At 47.0% G+C, this 21,779-nt stretch overlaps 1 protein-coding gene across 8 annotated transcripts in view; it reads right to left on the bottom strand.

Moving 5' to 3' along the window:
• KCNAB2 (potassium voltage-gated channel subfamily A regulatory beta subunit 2) overlaps positions 1-21,779 on the bottom strand; it is a 131,809-nt gene that overhangs the window by 59,280 nt on the left and 50,750 nt on the right. For 6 of the 8 annotated variants that reach the window (XM_069948425.1, XM_069948421.1, XM_069948429.1 and 3 more), the window contains exon 3: positions 17,649-17,690. The exons of the other annotated variants lie outside the window; for them this stretch is intronic. In XM_069948425.1, the coding sequence (XP_069804526.1) occupies positions 17,649-17,690 (42 nt within the window). The remainder of the gene's footprint in view (positions 1-17,648; positions 17,691-21,779) is intronic. 8 annotated transcript variants of the gene reach the window in all.

The following is a 21,779-nucleotide window of genomic DNA, read 5'->3' as shown; positions in this document are numbered from 1 at the left end:
TATAGGAACCCAGCACCCAGTACACTTCAGTATATAGGAACCCAGCACCCTGCAGTATATAAGAACCCAGCACCCTGAGTATATAGGAACCCAGTACACTGCAGTATATAGGAACCCAGCACACTGCAGTATATAGGAACCCAGCACACTGCAGTATATAGGAACCCAGCACACTGCAGTATATAGGAACCCAGCACCCTGCAGTATATAGGAACCCAGCACCCTGCAGTATATAGGAACCCAGCACCCAGTACACTGCAGTATATAGCAACCCAGCACCCAGTACACTGCAGTATATAGGAACCCAGCACACTGCAGTATATAGGAACCCAGCACACTGCAGTATATAGGAACCCAGCACCCAGCACACTGCAGTATATAGGAACCCAGCACATTGCTGTATATAGGAACCCAGCATCCTGCAGTATATAGGAACCCAGAAAACTGCAGTATATAGGAACCCAGCACACTGCAGTATATAGGAACCCAGCACCCAGTACACTGCAGTATATAGGAACATAGAACACTGTAGTATATAGGAACCCAGCACACTGCAGTATATAGGAACCCAGCACACTGCAGTATATAGGAACCCAGCACACTGCAGTATATAGGAACCCAGCACCCAGTACACTGCAGTATATAGGAACCCAGCACACTGCAGTATATAGGAACCCAGCACACTGCAGTATATAGGAACCCAGTACGCTGCAGTATATAGGAACCCAGCACCCTGCAGTATATAGGAACCCAGCACACTGCAGTATATAGGAACCCAGCACCCTGCAGTATATAGGAACCCAGCACCCTGCAGTATATAGCAACCCAGCACCCAGTACACTGCAGTATATAGGAACCCAGCACCCTGCAGTATATAGGAACCCAGCATCTAGTACACTACAGTATATAGGAACCTAGCACCCAGTACACTGCAGCATATAGGAAGCCAGCACCCTGCAGTATATAGGAACCCCGCACACTGGAGTATATAGGAACCCAGCACACTTCTGTATATAGGATCCCAGCACACTGCAGTATATAGGAACCCAGCACACTGCAGTATATAGGAACCCAGCACACTGCAGTATATAGGAACCCAGCACATTGCGGTATATAGGAACCCAGTACACTGCAGTATATAGGAACCCAGCACACTGCAGTATATAGGAACACAGCACCCAGCACACTGCAGCACCTGACTATACGTGACATTACGGGGCCACACCTGTGTGAGGTTACCTGGTGCACGCTCCTGTCTCACCACCAGGAGGATGAATCCTACCCAGCTTCCTATACCTCATCTGCATCCACTATTCAATGCCATTGCTCCCTGTTATCAGCTGAGTCCAGGTGGGTCTTTTCTCCCACTCAATATGATCTTTGCCTCCTACCTGTGCAGTAAGTTATAGGTGATTTATTATCCAGAAACAAGAGCAACCCCCCCCCCCCGTCCACAGGCTGTGTCTGGTATTGCATCTAAGCCTCACTAGAAAGCTGCAGTATTTGCTATAGCTCGAGGACCAGAGTCGACCCCAATATGCGGTAACCGAGATGACACCAAGGAGGAAACATAGAATATGGCTACCACAAAGACGGTGAGAGTATGGAGAGTATGGAGTATGGAGATATTTTTTACACTCTTTACAAACACACACACACTAACCATGTGTCACAGAGGAGTAGTGGCTTGGTGTCTGGGCTGCACCTCGGCACGTCTCACCACTACTTCCTCATCCCCGTTTTCTTGAATAATTTCCCATTGGCCTGCCTTCTGCTCCCCACTGCTGTCATGTTGTCATGCGCCATGGCTGTCAAGGGCCGCGCACGCCAACATGCCAGTTAGCGCCTATACTTGACATTGTGTGGCTGGTGATGCCATAGGGTCGCATATACACTGAGGGCCTTAAGCCAAGGCCCTCATTTTGAATATTCAGAGCGCACGCTACGCTTTTCCGCTCTATGGTGCTTGCACAGATGCCGTTATCAGGACCAGGACCGGACCAAGGGAATCAATGGCACAGGCGCGAACTGGCAAGTCAGTGTTTGAGGCTCTTGCTAGCAACAGCGCACGCGCACAACAACATCATGACTGTGGGGAGCAGAAGCCAGGCCAATGGGTAAATATGCAAAAAACGAGGAGGAGGATGTAATGTCGAGAAATGCCAAGGTGCGGCCCAAACACTAAACCACTACTCCTCTGACACTTGGTTAGTGTGCGTTTGTAAAGAGTGTAAAATAATTGGCGGCTTTGAAGACAGGGACGGTGTACACAAGGGGACACACACCTTTACTGCCCTCTCAGCACCTCGGGTCTGTGTGCTGACAAGTTCCTCTTAAGACGTCTTTTTATAAATGGTTCTTATGTTGGGGTCCAGTCCTTTTCTTGATGTTGTTTGCAAGTCACAGCCTACAGACCCCAATGGGTGATTCTCCAGATGTGGAAACCACCCACTGGCGTCAAGCCACCCATTGACTAAGGTCAAGAAGCCATCGATTTGGCCTCCATCTCCTAAATGGTGCTTCCAGACTTGTTTGGCTAATACGCCCAGAATTGAGGAAAGATGTGGCCTGAGGCCACAGAGCCTGAATAGTTCGGCATCTCTGCTCAAAACTAGCCAAGACCTTCCCCGCTGAGCACATGGAACATGAACATAAAACGTGATAAAAACATTGCAGTAATGACAAGAAGGCGACACCCCGATCACCCCACTTATAAAAATAAAGATTCAACACATGAAGGTAAAATCATAGGATCCCGCATGCAGTCTTTGACCAAAGTCAAAAGTAGATACAGAAACCCCTATAGTCTGGGTAGTTTTGGGCAGTAAGGAGGACTCACCTGTATCTCATGCCGGTCTTACGTGCCGTGCAATCGTCCAGAGACAGCCCGTGCATTTTGAGGAACTCCTCCATGTTCCTGGCGTGAGCGGCCACCTTGACATCCCGAATGCGCTGCAGCTCCACCACGTCCACCTGATGCACCTGGTTGATGCCCCAGTCGGAGTGGTACCTGCTCAGCACACTCTTTAAGCTCCCGCTGTATGATACGGACAGCATTTTGCTGTCTGGTCTTGGGATCTGTGGATTTTCCAGATGGACAGGTTTAGCGGGCACTCGGCTCTTTTTGATAGAGGAGACCCTGTAGTCGTTGCAGGTCGCTCTCTGAGCCACAAACATTTTTGTCAAGTTTTGATCAAGAACAAAAAAAAAAAAGGAAAAACTTTCGGCAGGCTGCGGCTGGGACCTGCACTAAGTAATGGACCTTTATACACGGTCTTTGTCCGAGACACCGCAGAGACATGTACACACGCATGTCATCCGTCATTGGATCCCAAGGGGTAAATGAATCCTGTCTCAAGAACTTAGACAGCATAATATAAGGTGAACCTGATAGGTTTCAACGCTAACAAACATAGTAAACTACAGTCACTTAAGAAGCAAAATCAAAAAGGTTGAGCTGGTCATGCATAACATAGGGCTCTCAGGAAATGCGCTCAGCCAGGTAGACTTTCAAGACATGCAGATTAACCAATGTCTAAGATGCTTCAGCAAACTCCATTACAGTTCTTAGATAACAACCAATATGACGGACATCAGGGCCAATCGAGACACCCCACCAGCTGGGCCCGTCCTGACACCCCATCTGCCGGACCATAAAGACCCTCAGCAGCTGGGCCCGTCCACGCGCCCCACCAGCTGGGCCCGTCCTGACACCCCATCTGCCCGGACCATACAGACCCCCACCAGCTGGGCCCGTCCACCCGCCCCCACCAGCTGGGCCTGTCCACCCGCCCCCACCAGCTGGGCCCGTCCACCCGCCCTCACCAGCTGGGCCCGTCCTGACACCCCATCTGCCCGGACCATACAGTCCCTCAGCAGCTGGGCCCGTCCACGCGCCCCACCAGCTGGGCCCGTCCGGACACCCCATCTGCCCGGACAATACAGACCCCCACCAGCTGGGCCCGTCCACCCGCACCCACCAGCTGGGCCCGTCCACCCGCCCCCACCAGCTGGGCCCGTCCACCCGCCCCCACCAGCTGGGCCCGTCCACCCGCCCCACCAGCTTGGACCACACAGACCCTCCCCACCAGCTGGGCCCATACACACTTCCTATCAACTGGGCCCATACAAACACCCCATAGGCTCAAGCCATCCAGATACCTAATCCACTGCACCTGTTCAGACACCCCATTAACTGGAGACCATCCAGACCTCAACCATGGAGACCTTCAACCCTCCAAATGTTGCAGTAATACAATTCCCATGATGCTCGGCTTTGGCTGTTGCATGACAGTAAATATAATTTAGCAACAGCTCAAGATTCCCCATCCCCGCTTTAAGGGGTTGCGTAGATCAGACAATGGTGCTGGGCATCCCTAAGATACAATACACCAATGCCATCGCACTAGAAGAAAAGTGCCGAAATCTGATCACCGGCTCCCGGAAAAGATTATTTGCTTCCAGGAAACTAAATTAAATAAACATTTAAGGCTTAGATTACATTAATGTGCCGGATCCTGGTGGAGGGCAAACAGCGAGCACAAGATGACAGAGAACACAAGGTGCTGAACGGATACCGCTATAGCCGAAGGTGCAGGAATATCCGACCGACATGGAGGTCAATGGTCTACAGGACGCTCACATGGCTGACCACATCTGCTCCTCAAATATCCAACTCTATTAACCAGAGTGAAGGGCGGCGAATTACAGAATCTTAAAAAAAACATACGATCTGGGCAGGAGGGTTTGTCCACCTCTCAGCATCATATTATACTTGGGGGACAGATGCAAACTACATAAAAAAGTCATTGTGTACAAACATTTAGGGGGGGGGTGTTAGGCGGGGGCTTCTGCCATGAGGCCACCATTGGAATCCAGTCCTGTCAATCACTCTTGTGGTCACAGATAGGCCGCACGCTCAGGAGATGTCAGAGGGATGCAGTTCTGCAGCTGGGGACTACCTTCAGGGGGGATAAATACATAGGGGTGCTACCTCAGGGGAAGGGGTCTATTATCTACATTAGGGATATTATTTACTGGGAGGGGGGGGGGGTGACTACAACAGAAGCAACCTACAGGGGGATTACATACCTGGCAGATATGCTTTACCTGGAAAGGGTGTACCTACTGAGGGGAATAACTACCTTGCTACTTGGGGATACTATTTAAGGGGGACTAACTGCTCGGAGAGGCCTAACTACTATGGAGGAGCACAGAAGGGGCCTAACGTCTATATGGGAGCACATAAGGGGCCTAACTACCATATGGGAGCACAGAAGGGGCCTAACCACTATATGGGAGCACAAAAGGGGCCTAACTATTTTATGGGAGCACAGAAGGGGCCTAACCACTATATGGGAGCACAGAAGGGGCCTAACTACTATATGGGAGCACAGAAGGGTCTAATCACTGTGTGGGAGCACAAATAGGGGGTGTACCTACTATATGGAAGAACCAAATGGGGCCTTAATACTATATGAGAGCACAGAGGGAGCCCAACTACTATATGAGAGCACATGGGACCTAACTACTATATGGGAGCAAACAGAAGGCATAACTACTATATGGGAGCACATAATGGGCCTAACTACTATATGGGAGAACCAAAGGGACCTTACTACTATATGAGAGCACATGGGGCCTAACTACTATATGGGAGCACACAGGGGGCCTAACTACTATATGGGAGCACAAGTGGGCCTAACTACTATATTGGAGAACCTAAGGGACCTTACTATTATATGGGAGCAAACAGGAGGCATAACTACTATATGGGAGCACATAATGGGCCTAACTACTATATGGGAGAACCAAAGGGACCTTACTACTATATGAGAGCAAACAGGAGGCATAACTACTATATGGGAGCACAGAAGGGACCTAACGTTAAGCTACAGCTTTTATTTCCATGGGTCAATGAATTTAAATATTGGGTTGGTTTTATTTTTTCATCTTAAAATGTCAGAATTCAGCTCTGGGACATGCTGGGAGTTGTGGTTTGGTAAAAGCTGTACTGGCTATAAAGCATCAGACATTACTAAACAGGAACAGATTAAGTGCATTACATAAACACCCTCTTTGCTTTACTTGTTCTGAGTTTAACTTTCCTGAGGAGAACAGCGCGGCCCGGCGTCCTCCAGCAGCCGCACATCACCCCATCCATTAGCTACTAAAACCTTACTAGATAATTTGCGGTGTAAGAGAAGCGCAGAGGAACATTAAAGACGCGTTCCAGGCTTCACCTTACACCGATCAATAACCATTAACCTGCAGGAGGTTCCTGTAAGGAGTACTCCGCTTCCTGGAACCGATCCACAACGCTATATGGTAACCAGCAACCTGCCCGAACATCACCTGGTTATCAGGAGGAGGATACACATACAGAGAGATAGATAGATAGGAGATAGATAGATAGATAGATAGATAGATAGATAGGAGATAGATAGATAGGAGATAGATAGATAGATAGGAGATAGATAGATAGATAGGAGATAGATAGGAGATAGATAGATAGATAGATAGATAGATAGATAGATAGATAGATAGGAGATAGATAGATAGGAGATAGATAGATAGATAGATAGATAGATAGATAGATAGATAGATAGATAGGAGATAGATAGATAGATAGGAGATAGATAGATAGATAGGAGATAGATAGGAGATAGATAGATAGATAGATAGATAGATAGATAGATAGATAGATAGGAGATAGATAGATAGATAGATAAATAGATAGATAGATAGATAGATAGATAGATAGATAGATAGGAGATAGATAGATAGGAGATAGATAGATAGGAGATAGATAGATAGATAGATAGATAGATAGATAGATAGATAGATAGGAGATAGATAGGAGATAGATAGGAGATAGATAGATAGATAGATAGATAGATAGGAGATAGACAGATAGATAGATAGATAGATAGGAGATAGGAGATAGATAGATAGATAGGAGATAGATAGATAGGAGATAGATAGATAGGAGATAGATAGATAGATAGATAGATAGGAGATAGACAGATAGATAGATAGATAGATAGATAGATAGGAGATAGATAGGAGATAGATAGATAGGAGATAGATAGATAGGAGATAGATAGATAGGAGATAGATAGGAGATAGATAGATAGGAGATAGATAGATAGGAGATAGATAGATAGGAGATAGATAGGAGATAGATAGATAGGAGATAGATAGATAGGAGATAGATAGATAGGAGATAGATAGATAGGAGATAGATAGATAGATAGATAGATAGATAGATAGGAGATAGGAGATAGATAGATAGATAGATAGATAGATAGATAGATAGATAGATAGATAGATAGGAGATAGATAGATAGATAGATAGATAGGAGATAGATAGGAGATAGATAGGAGATAGATAGATAGATAGATAGATAGATAGATAGATAGATAGGAGATAGACAGATAGATAGATAGATAGATAGATAGATAGGAGATAGATAGATAGATAGATAGATAGATAGATAGGAGATAGATAGATAGATAGATAGATAGATAGATAGATAGATAGATAGATAGGAGATAGATAGGAGATAGATAGATAGATAGATAGGAGATAGACAGATAGATAGATAGATAGATAGATAGATAGATAGATAGATAGATAGATAGGAGATAGATAGATAGGAGATAGATAGATAGATAGGAGATAGATAGATAGGAGATAGATAGATAGGAGATAGATAGATAGGAGATAGATAGATAGGAGATAGATAGACAGATAGGAGATAGATAGATAGGAGATAGATAGATAGATAGATAGATAGATAGATAGATAGATAGATAGGAGATAGATAGATAGATAGATAGATAGATAGGAGATAGATAGATAGGAGATAGATAGATAGGAGATAGATAGAGAGATAGATAGATAGATAGATAGATAGATAGATAGATAGATAGGAGATAGATAGATAGGAGATAGATAGATAGATAGATAGATAGGAGATAGATAGATAGATAGATAGATAGATAGGAGATAGATAGATAGGAGATAGATAGATAGGAGATAGATAGATAGATAGATAGATAGGAGATAGATAGATAGGAGATAGATAGATAGATAGATAGACAGATAGATAGACAGATAGATAGATTGATAGATAGATAGATAGATAGATAGATAGATAGATAGGAGATAGATAGATAGATAGATAGATAGATAGATAGATAGATAGATAGATAGGAGATAGATAGATAGATAGATAGGAGATAGATAGATAGATAGATAGATAGGAGATAGATAGATAGATAGATAGATAGGAGATAGATAGATAGATAGATAGATAGATAGGAGATAGATAGATAGATAGATAGATAGATAGATAGATAGATAGATAGATAGGAGATAGATAGATAGGAGATAGATAGATAGATAGATAATAGATAGATAGATAGACAGCCAGCCAATACAGAATGAAGCACTGGTTGCCCCGGTGGTCTCCTGCAGCCAAGAGGAGAAGCTGCACTAATACTACATCTTATGTTATAAAAAGGACGGCTGAATAAAAATGAAATTTTAAGCTCCAGGAAGAGAAGCGCCACCTACTGGAGGGAGAATACCTGCAAGTTACTCAATCTCCAGTCTTGATCTAACCTTAAACAATGGTCTAAACATGACTTTCCTGCACATCCTAAGAACCTGGTGGACGGCCACCTGGGTCCTGCACAGTCCTGTCTGCACAAAAAGGAATAGAGAGGTCCTGTCTGCCCCAAAATAAGCGAGTACACAATAACCAGATCCGCTACTAATAACCAGAGCCGCTACTAATAACCAGAGCCGCAACCAATAACTAGAACCGCTACTAATAACCAGGGCCGCTACTAATAACCAGAGCCGCTACTAATAACCAGGGCCGCTACTAATAACCAGAGCCGCTACTAATAACCAGAGCCGCAACCAATAACTAGAACCGCTACTAATAACCAGGGCCGCTACTAATAACCAGAGCCGCTACTAATAACCAGAGCCGCTACTAATAACCAGAGCCGCTACTAATAACCAGGGCCGCTACTAATAACCAGAGCCGCTACTAATAACCAGAGCCGCAACCAATAACTAGAACCGCAACTAATAACCAGAGCCGCAACCAATAACCAGAGCCGCTACTAATAACCACAGCCGCAGTTAATAACCAGAGCCGCAACCAATAACAAGAGCTGCTACTAATAACTAGAGCTGCTACTAATAACCAGGGCCGCTACTAATAACCAGAGCCGCTACTAATACCCAGAGCCGCTATTAATAACCAGAGCCGCAACCAATAACCAGAGCCGCAACCAATAACCAGAGCCTCTACTAATAACCAGAGCCGCTACTAATAACCGGAGCCGCTACTAATAACCAGAGCCGCAACTAATAACCAGAGCAGCAACTAATAACCAGAGCCGCAACTAATAACCAGAGCTGCAACCAATAACCAGAGCCGCAACTAATAACCAGAGCCGCAACTAATAACCAGAGCTGCAACTAATAACCAGAGCCGCTACTAATAACTAGAGCTGCAACCAATAACCAGAGCCGCAACTCATAACCAGAGCTGCAACTACTAACCAGAGCTGCAACTAATAACCAGAGCTGCAACTAATAACCAGAGCCGCTACTAATAACCAGAGCCGCAACCAATAACCAGAGCCGCAACCAATAACCAGAGCTGCAACCAATAACCAGAGCCGCAGCTAATAACTAGAGCCGCAACCAATAACCAGAGCCGCAGCTAATAACTAGAGCCGCTACTAATAACCAGAGCCGCAACTAATAACCAGAGCCGCAACTAATAACCAGAGCTGCAACTACTAACCAGAGCTGCAACTAATAACCAGAGCTGCAACTAATAACCAGAGCCGCAACTAATAACCAGAGCCGCAACTAATAACCAGAGCCGCAACCAATAACCAGAGCCGCAACCAATAACCAGAGCCGCAACTAATAACCAGAGTTACTAATAACCAGAGCCGCTACTAATAACCAGAGTTACTAATAACCAGAGCAGCAACCAATAACCAGAGCCGCAACCAATAATCAGAGCCGCAACCAATAATCAGAGCCGCAACCAATAACCACAGCCGCAACCAATAACCAGAGCCGCAACCAATAACCAGAGCCGCAACCAATAACCAGAGCCGCAACCAATAACCAGAGTCGCAACCAATAACTAGAGCCGCTACTAATAACCAGAGCCGCAACTAATAACCAGAGCCGCAACTAATAACCAGAGCCGCAACCAATAACCAGAGCCGCTACTAATAACCAGAGTTACTAATAACCAGAGCCGCTACTAATAACCAGAGCCGCAACCAATAACTAGAGCCGCAACCAATAACTAGAGCCGCAACCAACAACTAGAGCCGCAACCAATAACTAGAGCCGCAACCAATAATGAGAGCCGCTACTAATAACCAGAGTTACTAATAACCAGAGCCGCAACCAATAACTAGAGCCGCAACCAATAACTAGAGCCGCAACCAATAATGAGAGCCGCAACCAATAATGAGAGCCGCTACTAATAACCAGAGCCGCTACTAATAACCAGAGCAGCAACTAATAACCAGAGTTGCAACCAATATAGATGATAGTGATAACACCCGGATATAGATGACAGTGATAACACCCGGATATAGATGACAGTGATAACACCCGGATATAGATGACAGTGATAACACCCGGATATAGATGACAGTGATAACACCCGGATATAGATGACAGTGATAACACCCGGATATAGATGACAGTGATAACACCCAGATATAAATAACAGTTATAACAACCAGATATAGATGACAGTGATAACACCCGGATATAGATGACAGTGATAACACCCGGATATAGATGACAGTGATAACACCCAGATATAAATAACAGTTATAACAACCAGATATAGATGACAGTGATAACACCCGGATATAGATGATAGTGATAACACCCGGATATAGATGACAGTGATAACACCCGGATATAGATGACAGTGATACCACCCGGATATAGATGACAGTGATAACACCCGGATATAGATGACAGTGATAACACCCAGATATAGATGACAGTGATAACACCCAGATATAGATGACAGTGATAACACCCAGATATAGATGACAGTGATAACACCCAGATATAAATAACAGTTATAACAACCAGATATAGATGCTCGGTGCCTGCACTTCTGGCCACATCGCATTTTTACGGATCCACCATTGTAATGCAGAAAATAAATTGCAAAGCTAGGAAAAGGGTCTACAGCATGCAAGACAGCCATGACAGAGGAGCATGCGCCGGATCTGTTTCCACACCACAAGTCTCAGCAAACCCAGAGCCAGGTGTCTGTGCATCCTGGAGTCTTGTAGTGAAGAATACAGAGGCAATGTAGTGACTGCAGTCCATATATCTGTTACTGCTCTGTAGGATACATCACCGCCATGTAGCAGAGGTGAACACCAGGACATGCACTGTCTGTACACCAGGATTTATAGATGATGCACCATAGGGTTACTATGTCTTGTGTCACATGGCAAACTCAGCTCTGCTACTATAACTCCATCTATATGTTCAATGACCAGAAATCAATATGTATTAGAATAGTATAAACATGTACAGATAGAGCAGTCCCTATATGATGGAGAGAGAGAGAGAGAGAGAGAGAAAGAGAGAGAGAAAGAGAGAGAAAGAGAGAAAGAGAGAAAGAGAGAAAGAGAGAGAGAGAGAGAGAAAGAGAGAGAGAGAGAAAGAGAGAAAGAGAGAAAGAGAGAAAGAGAGAAAGAGAGAGAGACAAAAAGAGAGAAAGAAAGAGAGAAAGAGAAAGATAGATAGATAGGAGATAGATAGATAGATGATAGATAGGAGATAGATAGATAGATAGATAGATAGATAGATAGGAGATAGATAGATAGGAAGATAGGAGATAGATAGATAGGAGATAGATAGATAGATAGATAGATAGATAGATAGATAGATAGGAGATAGATAGATAGATAGATAGATAGATAGATAGATAGATAGAAGATAGATAGATAGATAGATAGATAGATAGGAGATAGATAGATAGATAGATAGGAGATAGATAGATAGATAGATAGATAGATAGATAGATAGATAGATAGGAGATAGATAGATGATAGATAGATAGATAGATAGATAGATAGATAGATAGATAGATAGATAGATAGGAGATAGATAGATAGATAGATAGATAGATAGATAGATAGATAGGAGATAGATAGGAGATAGATAGGAGATAGATAGGAGATAGATAGGAGATAGATAGATACATAGATAGATAGATAGATAGATAGATAGATAGATAGATAGGAGATATATAGGAGATAGATAGATAGATAGATAGATAGATAGATAGATAGATAGATAGGAGACAGATAGATAGATAGATAGATAGATAGATAGATAGAAGATATATAGATAGATAGATAGGATATAGATAGATAGATAGATAGATAGATAGATAGATAGATAGATAGGAGATAGATAGATAGGAGATAGATAGATAGATAGATAGATAGATAGATAGATAGATAGATAGGAGATATATAGGAGATAGATAGATAGATAGATAGATAGATAGGAGATAGATAGATACATAGATAGATAGATAGGAGATATATAGGAGATAGATAGATAGGAGATATATAGGAGATAGATAGATAGATAGATAGATAGATAGATAGATAGATAGATAGATAGGAGATATATAGGAGATAGATAGATAGGAGATAGATAGATAATAGACAATTCCTTCTGTAACTTCATTCACACTTAAAAATAACTATTTTCTGGATCTGATATATTCTATAAGTTTATTCTACAAAAAAGTAGAAGCATGAGACAGCCCTGAGACAGTGTCAGACATGAGCATAGCCCGCCAGGCCCCGGCCCCCCGCACAGCTGGACACTACCCCACTCACCCGCTGTCGTGGTATCCTCCTCATTAGCCGCGGCGCTGTAGTAGCTTATAAGAGGCCGGCAGGAAGATGGACGGGCTGTGTGAACAATCCTGCTCCTCTATGGGAGTGTCACTTACTCTGCGAAAGCTTAAAGCAATTGGTTTATAAAACTATTCCCCGAAGATCCCAGTGTGGAGAGAGAAATCCATTAGACCTCTTAGAGGCGGCAGGATGGGGGGATGAAGCTTCTGGGTGAAGTGCAAGTTGAATTATGCAGAACCCTGTAGTGCGGTAAGAGCCGGGATCTGCTTACACGCCGCTTTGGGTCTTGGCGCCCAGCAAAGCTTTAATGGCAGGAGGCTGTGAAGAGGAGTCACACCTATAGGCGGCCATCTATATACGGTGTACAGCACCGAAGGGTCCGCACCAACATCCTCCACATCTTACCAAACTACAATCGCCAAATTCCCAACATTCCCCTTGTTCCACCCGCACATCCCGCAGGTGATAGATGGGATTAAGATCTGGGGGATCTGGGGGAACCATTGTGATCTCCTTGTTATATTCCTTGCTGACCAATATCTGCAGTGCGGCCCCCGGGGCATTGTCCGCTGCCATTACGGGGTCCCGCTGCCATGAAGGGGGTGATTGGTGTGTAAAATGGTTAGGTAGGTGGTCAGTGTCACAGTAACATCCACATGATGCCAGGACACAAGGTCTCCAGCAGAGCATTGCCCATCACACTGCCCCCGCCATCTTGTTTTCTTCCCATAGTGCATCTTCCCCAGGTAAATGTCACACACGCACCCGGCCATCCACATGATGGAGAACGTGACCCATCAGACCAGACGCCTTCTTCCATTGCTCCAGCTCTGATGCACATTGTAGACACTATGGGGACAGGGGTCACATGACTGCTCTGCGGGGCCCCATACACATCCTATGTGAACTAACTGCTTTGTAGGGTCCTATACATGTGCTGTGTCATCTGACTGCTCTGTGGGGCCCCATACATGTCCTGTGTCATCTGACTGCTCTGTGGGCCCCATACACGCACTATGTGATCTGATTCTTTTCAATCATAAACAGCAGTTTTTCGGCAGTTTGCTCTACAGCAGATTTTCTGTGGGACCAGACCAGATGGGCTAGCCTTTACCCCCCACATATCAATGTGGGGAGGAGGTTTAGGTAGCAGGGCAGTCTTATCCTGGGGTATATAGGCACTCTGCAGCAGGCACACATGCAAGATACAATTCACATTTAAATGTGGTATTAACTAACAATGGCCTGTGATTGGCTGACTGGCCATCGGTGAGCCAGGACCCGGAGACTCAAGCAGGAGCACATAACAAACAAACTAACAAACACAGACACATACATACACAAACAGACACATATATACAGACAGACAAATACACGCACACATACACACAAACATATACATACACACAGACATATATATATATATATATATATATATATACACATATACACACACACACACAAACACACACACAGACTGACACATATATACATACACATAGACACACACACACATACACAAACGAACACAGACGAATACACGCACACATACACAAACAGACACATACACAGACGAATACATGCACACATACACACATATACATACACATAGACACCCACATATATATATATATATATATATATATATATATGTATACACACACACACACACACAGACTGACACATATATACACAAACATAAACACACACACATGCACAGATACACACAAACATATACAGAGATACATACACACACACACACACACACACACAGATATACACACACAGTCTGACCATAGAGGAATCCAAGGTTTGATATGACATAAGGAGGAAACACTCTGCCATTTTATTTGTTCTATCAGATTTACAAACACTTTGGCGCAGTTGGCTCTATCCCCCTCCCTGTACACTGGCCTCATGTATCTCTACTAGACTATAATATCCATATAACAGGCTTCCCTGCTCCTCAGCACTATCTATAAGTGTCTGTAACATTCAGCAGAAGGTTCCGGGCAGAGGTTAAAGTACAGAGAGCCTCCTGTCTGGATCATTAGCAGATGAGCGCTATTGATCCCGAGGCAGACACCATAGTCAGCGCTCCTCCGCCTCTTACAGTCCTGGCAGCGACTACAAGAATTATATGCGCATATTACAGAATAGGCGCATAGAGGAAGAGAACGTTACCAGGAGCTGTTCCCATGGCGACCAGTCACCACCCAGCCTTTATTTCTAAGAAGGCCTCGTAAAAGGGACTGGTCGCTATGGTAACTGCTCCGCCACTCCTGCGCACGGATTGATAGATCTCTCGTAATATATCCACAAGGAGCGTAATAAACACCGGACATTACAGGACGAGGGTCCCGGTCACGAGGCCGGTGATGAGGAGGCCGCACCTATCATCACATGGCTGCCGGATTACAGGACTCCTAGTGTACAGGTTTATATGATATTGTACAGATGTTGTCTCCCTGCGGTGTCTCCATACCGGCCATCACACCGATGCCAGGAGGAGCTTTCATGTGGACGCGTAACCGGACTGACTGATCTGTACTGAGATCTATCTGTATATAAACCCATGGGACCAGAAGACTCAGAAGTATAACTCCAAAATGGCTGATGGGGGTTGCAGCTTCCTGCCTCAAATTCCAGCAGGATGTTCAGCTCTGAAGCACAGACTGCTGCTCTCATAGAGAGGACACACATTAGGGTTTCACCATCTCTGGGGGAAATCTGCCCTCACAACCAGCACTGAGAACCTCCAGAGATGTTCCAGATCACATTAGTATAGACATATATTCTGTGTCTCTACATTCAGTAGCAGAGAATCCTGGGGGTGCTTGCATTGTATGGTCAGCTCTCCTGTCACACAGCACCAAAACCTCTGTAACCACACAGTGACATTATACATAACACAGAGCATTGTCTGCTGGTAAGCTGCAGAGCTGATGAAAGAATTAGCCTAAGGGTAGTATTACATGGCCCGATAAGACCTGTAAATCTAGCAGATCGGCCTATTACACAGCCCGATTATCGCTTAAGAAGGGCTGCAGGGACATCGTTACAGATGTCCTTGCAGCCTTGCTTTTACTTCATACATTACCTATCAAGGCTGCAGGGCTCCTCCAGTGGTCTTCTTCTCCCCGGGTTCTGCATGCTCCAGCTTCACAGCGGCCTGTAGAAGACCGCAAGAGGAGCCCTGCAGCCTGGATAGGTAATGTATATCGTCAGCTCCGGCCACGCACCGATATTACACATAGCAATGTGCGGTCCGCGCCCAACAAATATAGGTTTAGACCTATATCAACGATCAGCCGATGATCGTTCCGTGTAATAGTACCCTTTGCCCTTTAGGTGATATACAACCTGCACGATGAACAGGTGTCTCTCGAGCGCAGAGGACGGGAACTTCCTGTGTTTGGTCTCTTTTTTTAAACAGAGAAAAAAACAAATATCAGTGTGTGGGGAGTGTGGGGGAGAGGGAGCGTGCAGAGGGAGCGTGCGGCGCAGAGGGAGCGTGCGGCGCAGAGGGAGCGTGCGGCGCAGAGGGAGAGTGCGGCGCAGAGGGAACGCGCGGCGCAGAGGGAGCGCGCGGCGCAGAGGGAGCGCGCGGCGCAGAGGGAGCGCGCGGCGCAGAGGGAGTGCGCGGCGCACAGGAAGAGCGCGGCGCAGAGGGAGAGTGCGGCGCAGAGGGAGCGTGCGGCGCAGAGGTACACTTCGAGAACTCTGCAAGGGAATCTGTCAGCTGCAATTCAGGTTCTGGACGGCTGTCACTATTAGAGAGCTGTGAGGTCAGGAGACACATGGGACCTTTCATACATCTGTCTGTGCTTCCAGAACATAGAAAATGCTGATATTCTCTAGTGCAAAAGTCACAGCAAGGGGCGGTCCCAATCTCCTGAAGTGCTGAGGGCTGTGACATCTCCTCACTCCCCCGACCATCCCTATCAATCCAGCAGGAACATGGATGGGAGGAGGAGCAAGGAACACTTCCAGGGGCTTAGGAACTCGCTCCATAGAATAAAAGCATTTCTCTATATAATGAGGGCACAGACAGATATACGATAGGTACTATGCGTTTGATCAGCTGACGTGTAATGATAGATTTTCTGAGGTGTGAACAGAGCCTTGTGTGTCATATGAGCACTTTGTGTTAGTGGCCCTTTAAGCACCCTCTAGAGTCCACCTGAATCCTGTATTTTTGGAGAGTTTAGTTATTATAACATTACTGCCATAGAGATGAAACCGATTCACACAGAGTTACGCTGAAGAAGAAAACACTTGTTAGTTATATTATCCCACAAGAAGGCAAAATACTGATGTCTGCATTAAAGGGGCACTCCACCTTCAGGGGACACTTTTATTATTGCTCCAAAGTATCTTAAGATATGCAGACTTACGTTTCTATGGTAACAGACTACAAACCAGTCGTCCACCTACCTTCTCATTTTTGTGGCAGGTGGACTATGACTGCAGGATCAGACTACACATGGGTTTGTAGTCTGTTACCACGGAAACACAGGTCTGCGCAGGAGCCGCAGAGTTTCTTCTTTGCTCATTTTAGATGCAACTGGTGCAATAAGAAAAACTGGTCACAAAGTTGGGACTTTCCCCTTTAAATCATAAAATCATGCAATAGTAATAGACAGATAAGGAAACAACACGACACACAGGGTCGGCGGTACCTGTAGAACTGAAGCTGGCGTTTGGGACTCCCATATCGAGCACTTGGGAAGCATGAAGGAAAAGAGAGAAAGATTCCACACATCACATTACAAATCCTGAGTACTCAGCGCTGCTTATTGAGTGCGCTGCATGGTACAACAGCGCCACCTGGTGAGGAAATGAGTGTACTGCCTCCAGGAGGAGGAGAGAGGCCAGGGACCATGCTGCAATAACCCCAATACCGGTCACAGCCTCACAGAGAAGTGTTACAGTACCAGTCCTGGTGAAGGGGCAGCTGGTTATGGGGGTGCCGGGGTCAGACCCTCACTATCGCTGGCATATCCTAAGGAATACCCCCACAAGTGTGCACAGTGAGGCGCGTGTCTTCCTGGCTGTCAATCAAATCCGACTTATAGTCAATGAAGCAGACAGACTGAAAGTGTCGCTCACTCCCCCAGGTGAATGACAGTAACGCTTTAAGGGGGTTTTCCAGGATTAGAAAAACATGGCCGCTCTCTTCCAAAAACAGCATGTCACCTGTCCTCAGGTTGGGTGCGGGGGTTTTGTAGCTCAGAGCTCCATTGAAGTGAATGGAGCTGCACTGTAATACTACACACAGCCTGAGGACAAAGGTGGCACTGTTTTTTCTTTCCAGAAAAACCCTTTAAAGAGAAGGTCCACTTCCTGACAGGTCCATTATAGTATAGATTTGTGTTCCCTAATTCTGGGGGTCTATTTTACAGTTCTGCAGTGTGCTGCTCCTCAGTTAGTCCTGCTGAAGATGGGGGACCCCAAGGAGTCACAGGAGGACCCTGGGGGAGCGTGGTGAGGTGAGAATATGCATCACCAGCAATCTTTCAAAATATTCAAATGCCCAAAGTTCCCATTTAAAGGGGTATTCCACTCAAACATAACTTCTGATATATTGCTGCCCATGATGAGACTAAAAATTCCTTCCATACATATTATCATTTCAGTCTCCTTCCCCCAGTTCTCAGCTGCTGCTTTCTGCTGAAGACACAAAAATCTGTGTGTGAGCTTTTCTCTCTGTCTCCCCCTCCCTTCTGAGACGGCTGATGTAAACAAGTCCCAGATAGGCTGGATCTGCAACATTGTAGCTTCTTTGTAATGCTGGAAGAGATAATCACAGTCAGTTCATTTGCAACATGACCTCAGAATAACCCTCCCAGCATTGCAAAGAAGTTACAATGTTGCAGATCCAGCCTATCTGGGACTTGTTTACATCAGTCGTATTAGGCCCCATTCACACGTCCGTGTCAGTTTTTAATGTCAGGAAATCCTAATCAGGAGGCCTTAGGCCCCATTCACACGTCCGTGTCAGTTTTTACTGTCAGGAAATCCTGATCAGGAGGCCTTAAATGTCATCAGGATAGTATCAGGATTTCCTGACAGTAATCCGTTTTTACCATCAGGAAACCATCAGGAAAAACCTTCAGGATTTCCTGATGAGAAAAAAAAATAGGACATGTATTTCTGCAAACTGGATGGTCACAGCTTGCAGAATTACAACTCCCATCATGCTTGGCTGACAGGTCATGATGGAAGTTGTACTTCTGCAGTCTGTGGTCACCCAGGTTGCAGTACATGATGGGAGTTGTACCTCTGCAGCCTGTGGCCATCCAGGTTGCAGAAGTACAACTCCCATCATGACCTCTCAGCAAGGCATGGTGGGAGTTGTACTTCTGCCACCTGGATGGCCACAGGCTGCAGAACTACAACTCCCATCATGGCCTGTCAGCAAGGGCATGGTGGGAGTTGTACTTCTGCAACCGGGATGGCCACAGGCTGCAGAACTACAACTACCATCATGGCCTGTCAGCAAGGCATGGTGGGAGTTGTACTTCTGCAACCTGGATGGCCACAGGCTGCAGAACTACAACTCCCATCATGGCCTGTCAGCAAGGCATGGTGGGAGTTGTACTTCTGCAACCTGGATGGCCACAGGCTGCAGAACTACAACTCCCATCATGGCCTGTCAGCAGGGGCATGGTGGGAGTTGTACTTCTGCAACCTGGATGGCCACAGGCTGCAGAACTACAACTCCCATCATGGCCTGTCAGCAGGGGCATGGTGGGAGTTGTACTTCTGCAACCTGGATGGCCACAGGCTGCAGAAGTACAACTCCCATCATGACCTGTCAGCAGGGCATGATGGGAGTTGTAATCTCACCTGTCCTGGTCTCCTGGCTGCCGGGGGGTGGGGATGGGGGGGGGGGGTGCGGGTTGCGCGAGTGGCCGCGGGGGGGTGCGGGGGTGCCGCGAGTGGCCGCGGGGGGGTGCCGGGGTGCCGCGGGGGGGTGCGGGGGTGCCGCGAGTGGCCGCGGGGGGGTGCGGGGGTGCCGCGAGTGGCCGCGGGGGGGGGTGCGGGGGTGCCGCGAGTGGCCGCGGGGGGGGGGGGCGCGGGGGGGGGGGGGGGGGGGGATGGGGGCGGGCGGCGGGGGGGGGGGGGGGGGGGGGGGGGGTGCGGGGGGGCCGCGAGTGGCCGCGGGGGGGGTGCGGGGTGCCGCGAGTGGCCGCGGGGGGGTGCGGGGGTACCTGCGGATGAAGAGGCAGCGAAGAGGCAGCAGGAGCAGAGGCGGAAGGTGAGTGGAACTCCGGACGCTTTCCTGATGTGCATCAGGAAAGCGTCCGGGGCCCAGGCGCTCCCATAGACTCCTATGGGGGCGTCCGGGCCGGATTTCCGGACGAAAATAGGACCGGTTCTAAAAAATCCGGTCCTATTTTCCGGAACGGACAGCCCTCCGGAAAATTCCGGAAGGGTGTCCGTGTCCAATGAAAGTCTATGCGTCCGGAAATCCGTCCGGATTTCCTGATAGGAAATCCGGGCGGTTTTTCCGGACGTGTGAAGGAGGCCTTAAATGTTATCAGGAAAGTATCAGGATTTCTTGACAGTAATCCATTTTTACCATCAGGAAAAACCTTCAGGAAAAACCTTCAGGATTTCCTGATGAGAAAAAAAAAAAAGTTCTTAATATGGTCAACATAAATCACAGGTACCCACACAGCCCCTAGTGTACCTGTATGGCCACAGGCTGCAGAAGTACAACTCCCATCATGACCTGTCAGCAAAGCATGATGGGAGTTGTACTTCTGCAACCTGGATGGCCACAGGCTGCAGAACTACAACTCCCATCATGACCTGTCAGTAGGGCATGATGGGAGTTGTACTTCAGCAACCTGGATGGCCACAGGCTGCAGAACTACAACTCCCATCATGGACTGCCAATAGAGGCATGATGAGAGTTGTACTTCTGCAACCTGGATGGCCACAGGCAGCAGGAGTACAATTCCCAAAATGACCTGTCAGCAAGGCATGATGGGAGTTGTACTTCTGCAACCTGGATGGCCACATGTTGCTAAACTACAACTCCCATCATTGCCTGTCAGTGGGACATGATGGGAGGAGTAGTTCTGCAACCTAAATGGCCACTTGTTGCAAAAGTACAACTCCCATCATGGACGTCAGCAGACATGGTGGGAGTAGTAGTTTTAGGGGGATAATCTCACCTGTCCTGGATCCTGGCGTCCCTGGTCCTCTTCTTGATGAGGTCCGGGTGGGGGGGCCGGGGTATGGGCGGCAGGCTCCGGGGATGTGGTCCGCGGGGACGGGACGGGTATTGCGGGCAAGGGGGGGGTCCGGGTGGGGGGGGGGGGTCGGTGTACGGGCAGCAGGTGTCGGGGACATGGTCCGGGGGGGGGGCGGGCATTGCGGGCGGGGGGGTGATTAGGTCCGGGGGGGTCGGTCGGGGTACGGACGGCAGGCGCCGGGCAATGTGGTCCAGGGGGGGGGGGGGGCGCGATTGCGGGCGGCGGGCGGCGGGTGATGAGGTCCGGGTGGGGGGGGGTCGGTGAGTTCGGGGGTAGAGGGGTACGGGTGGGGGGTGCGTAGAGAGTCCGGAATCCGGACACTTTCCTGACATGCATCAGAAAAGCGTCCGGAGCTTGGGCGCTCCCATAGACTTCTATGGGGGCGTCTGGGCAGGAATTCCGGACGAAAATAGGACCGGTTCTAAAAAATCCGGTTCTATTTTCCGGAACGGACACCCTTCCGGAAAAATCCGGAAGGGTGTCCGTGCCTAATGAAAGTCTATGGGTCCGGAAATCCGTCCGGATTTCCTGATAGGAAATCCG

The sequence above is a fragment of the Dendropsophus ebraccatus genome, chromosome 12, assembly GCF_027789765.1.
Source record: "Dendropsophus ebraccatus isolate aDenEbr1 chromosome 12, aDenEbr1.pat, whole genome shotgun sequence".
NCBI lineage: Eukaryota > Metazoa > Chordata > Amphibia > Anura > Hylidae > Dendropsophus > Dendropsophus ebraccatus.
The sequence above is the reverse complement of the archived record's forward strand: the minus strand, read 5'-3'. Positions and strand labels throughout refer to the sequence as shown.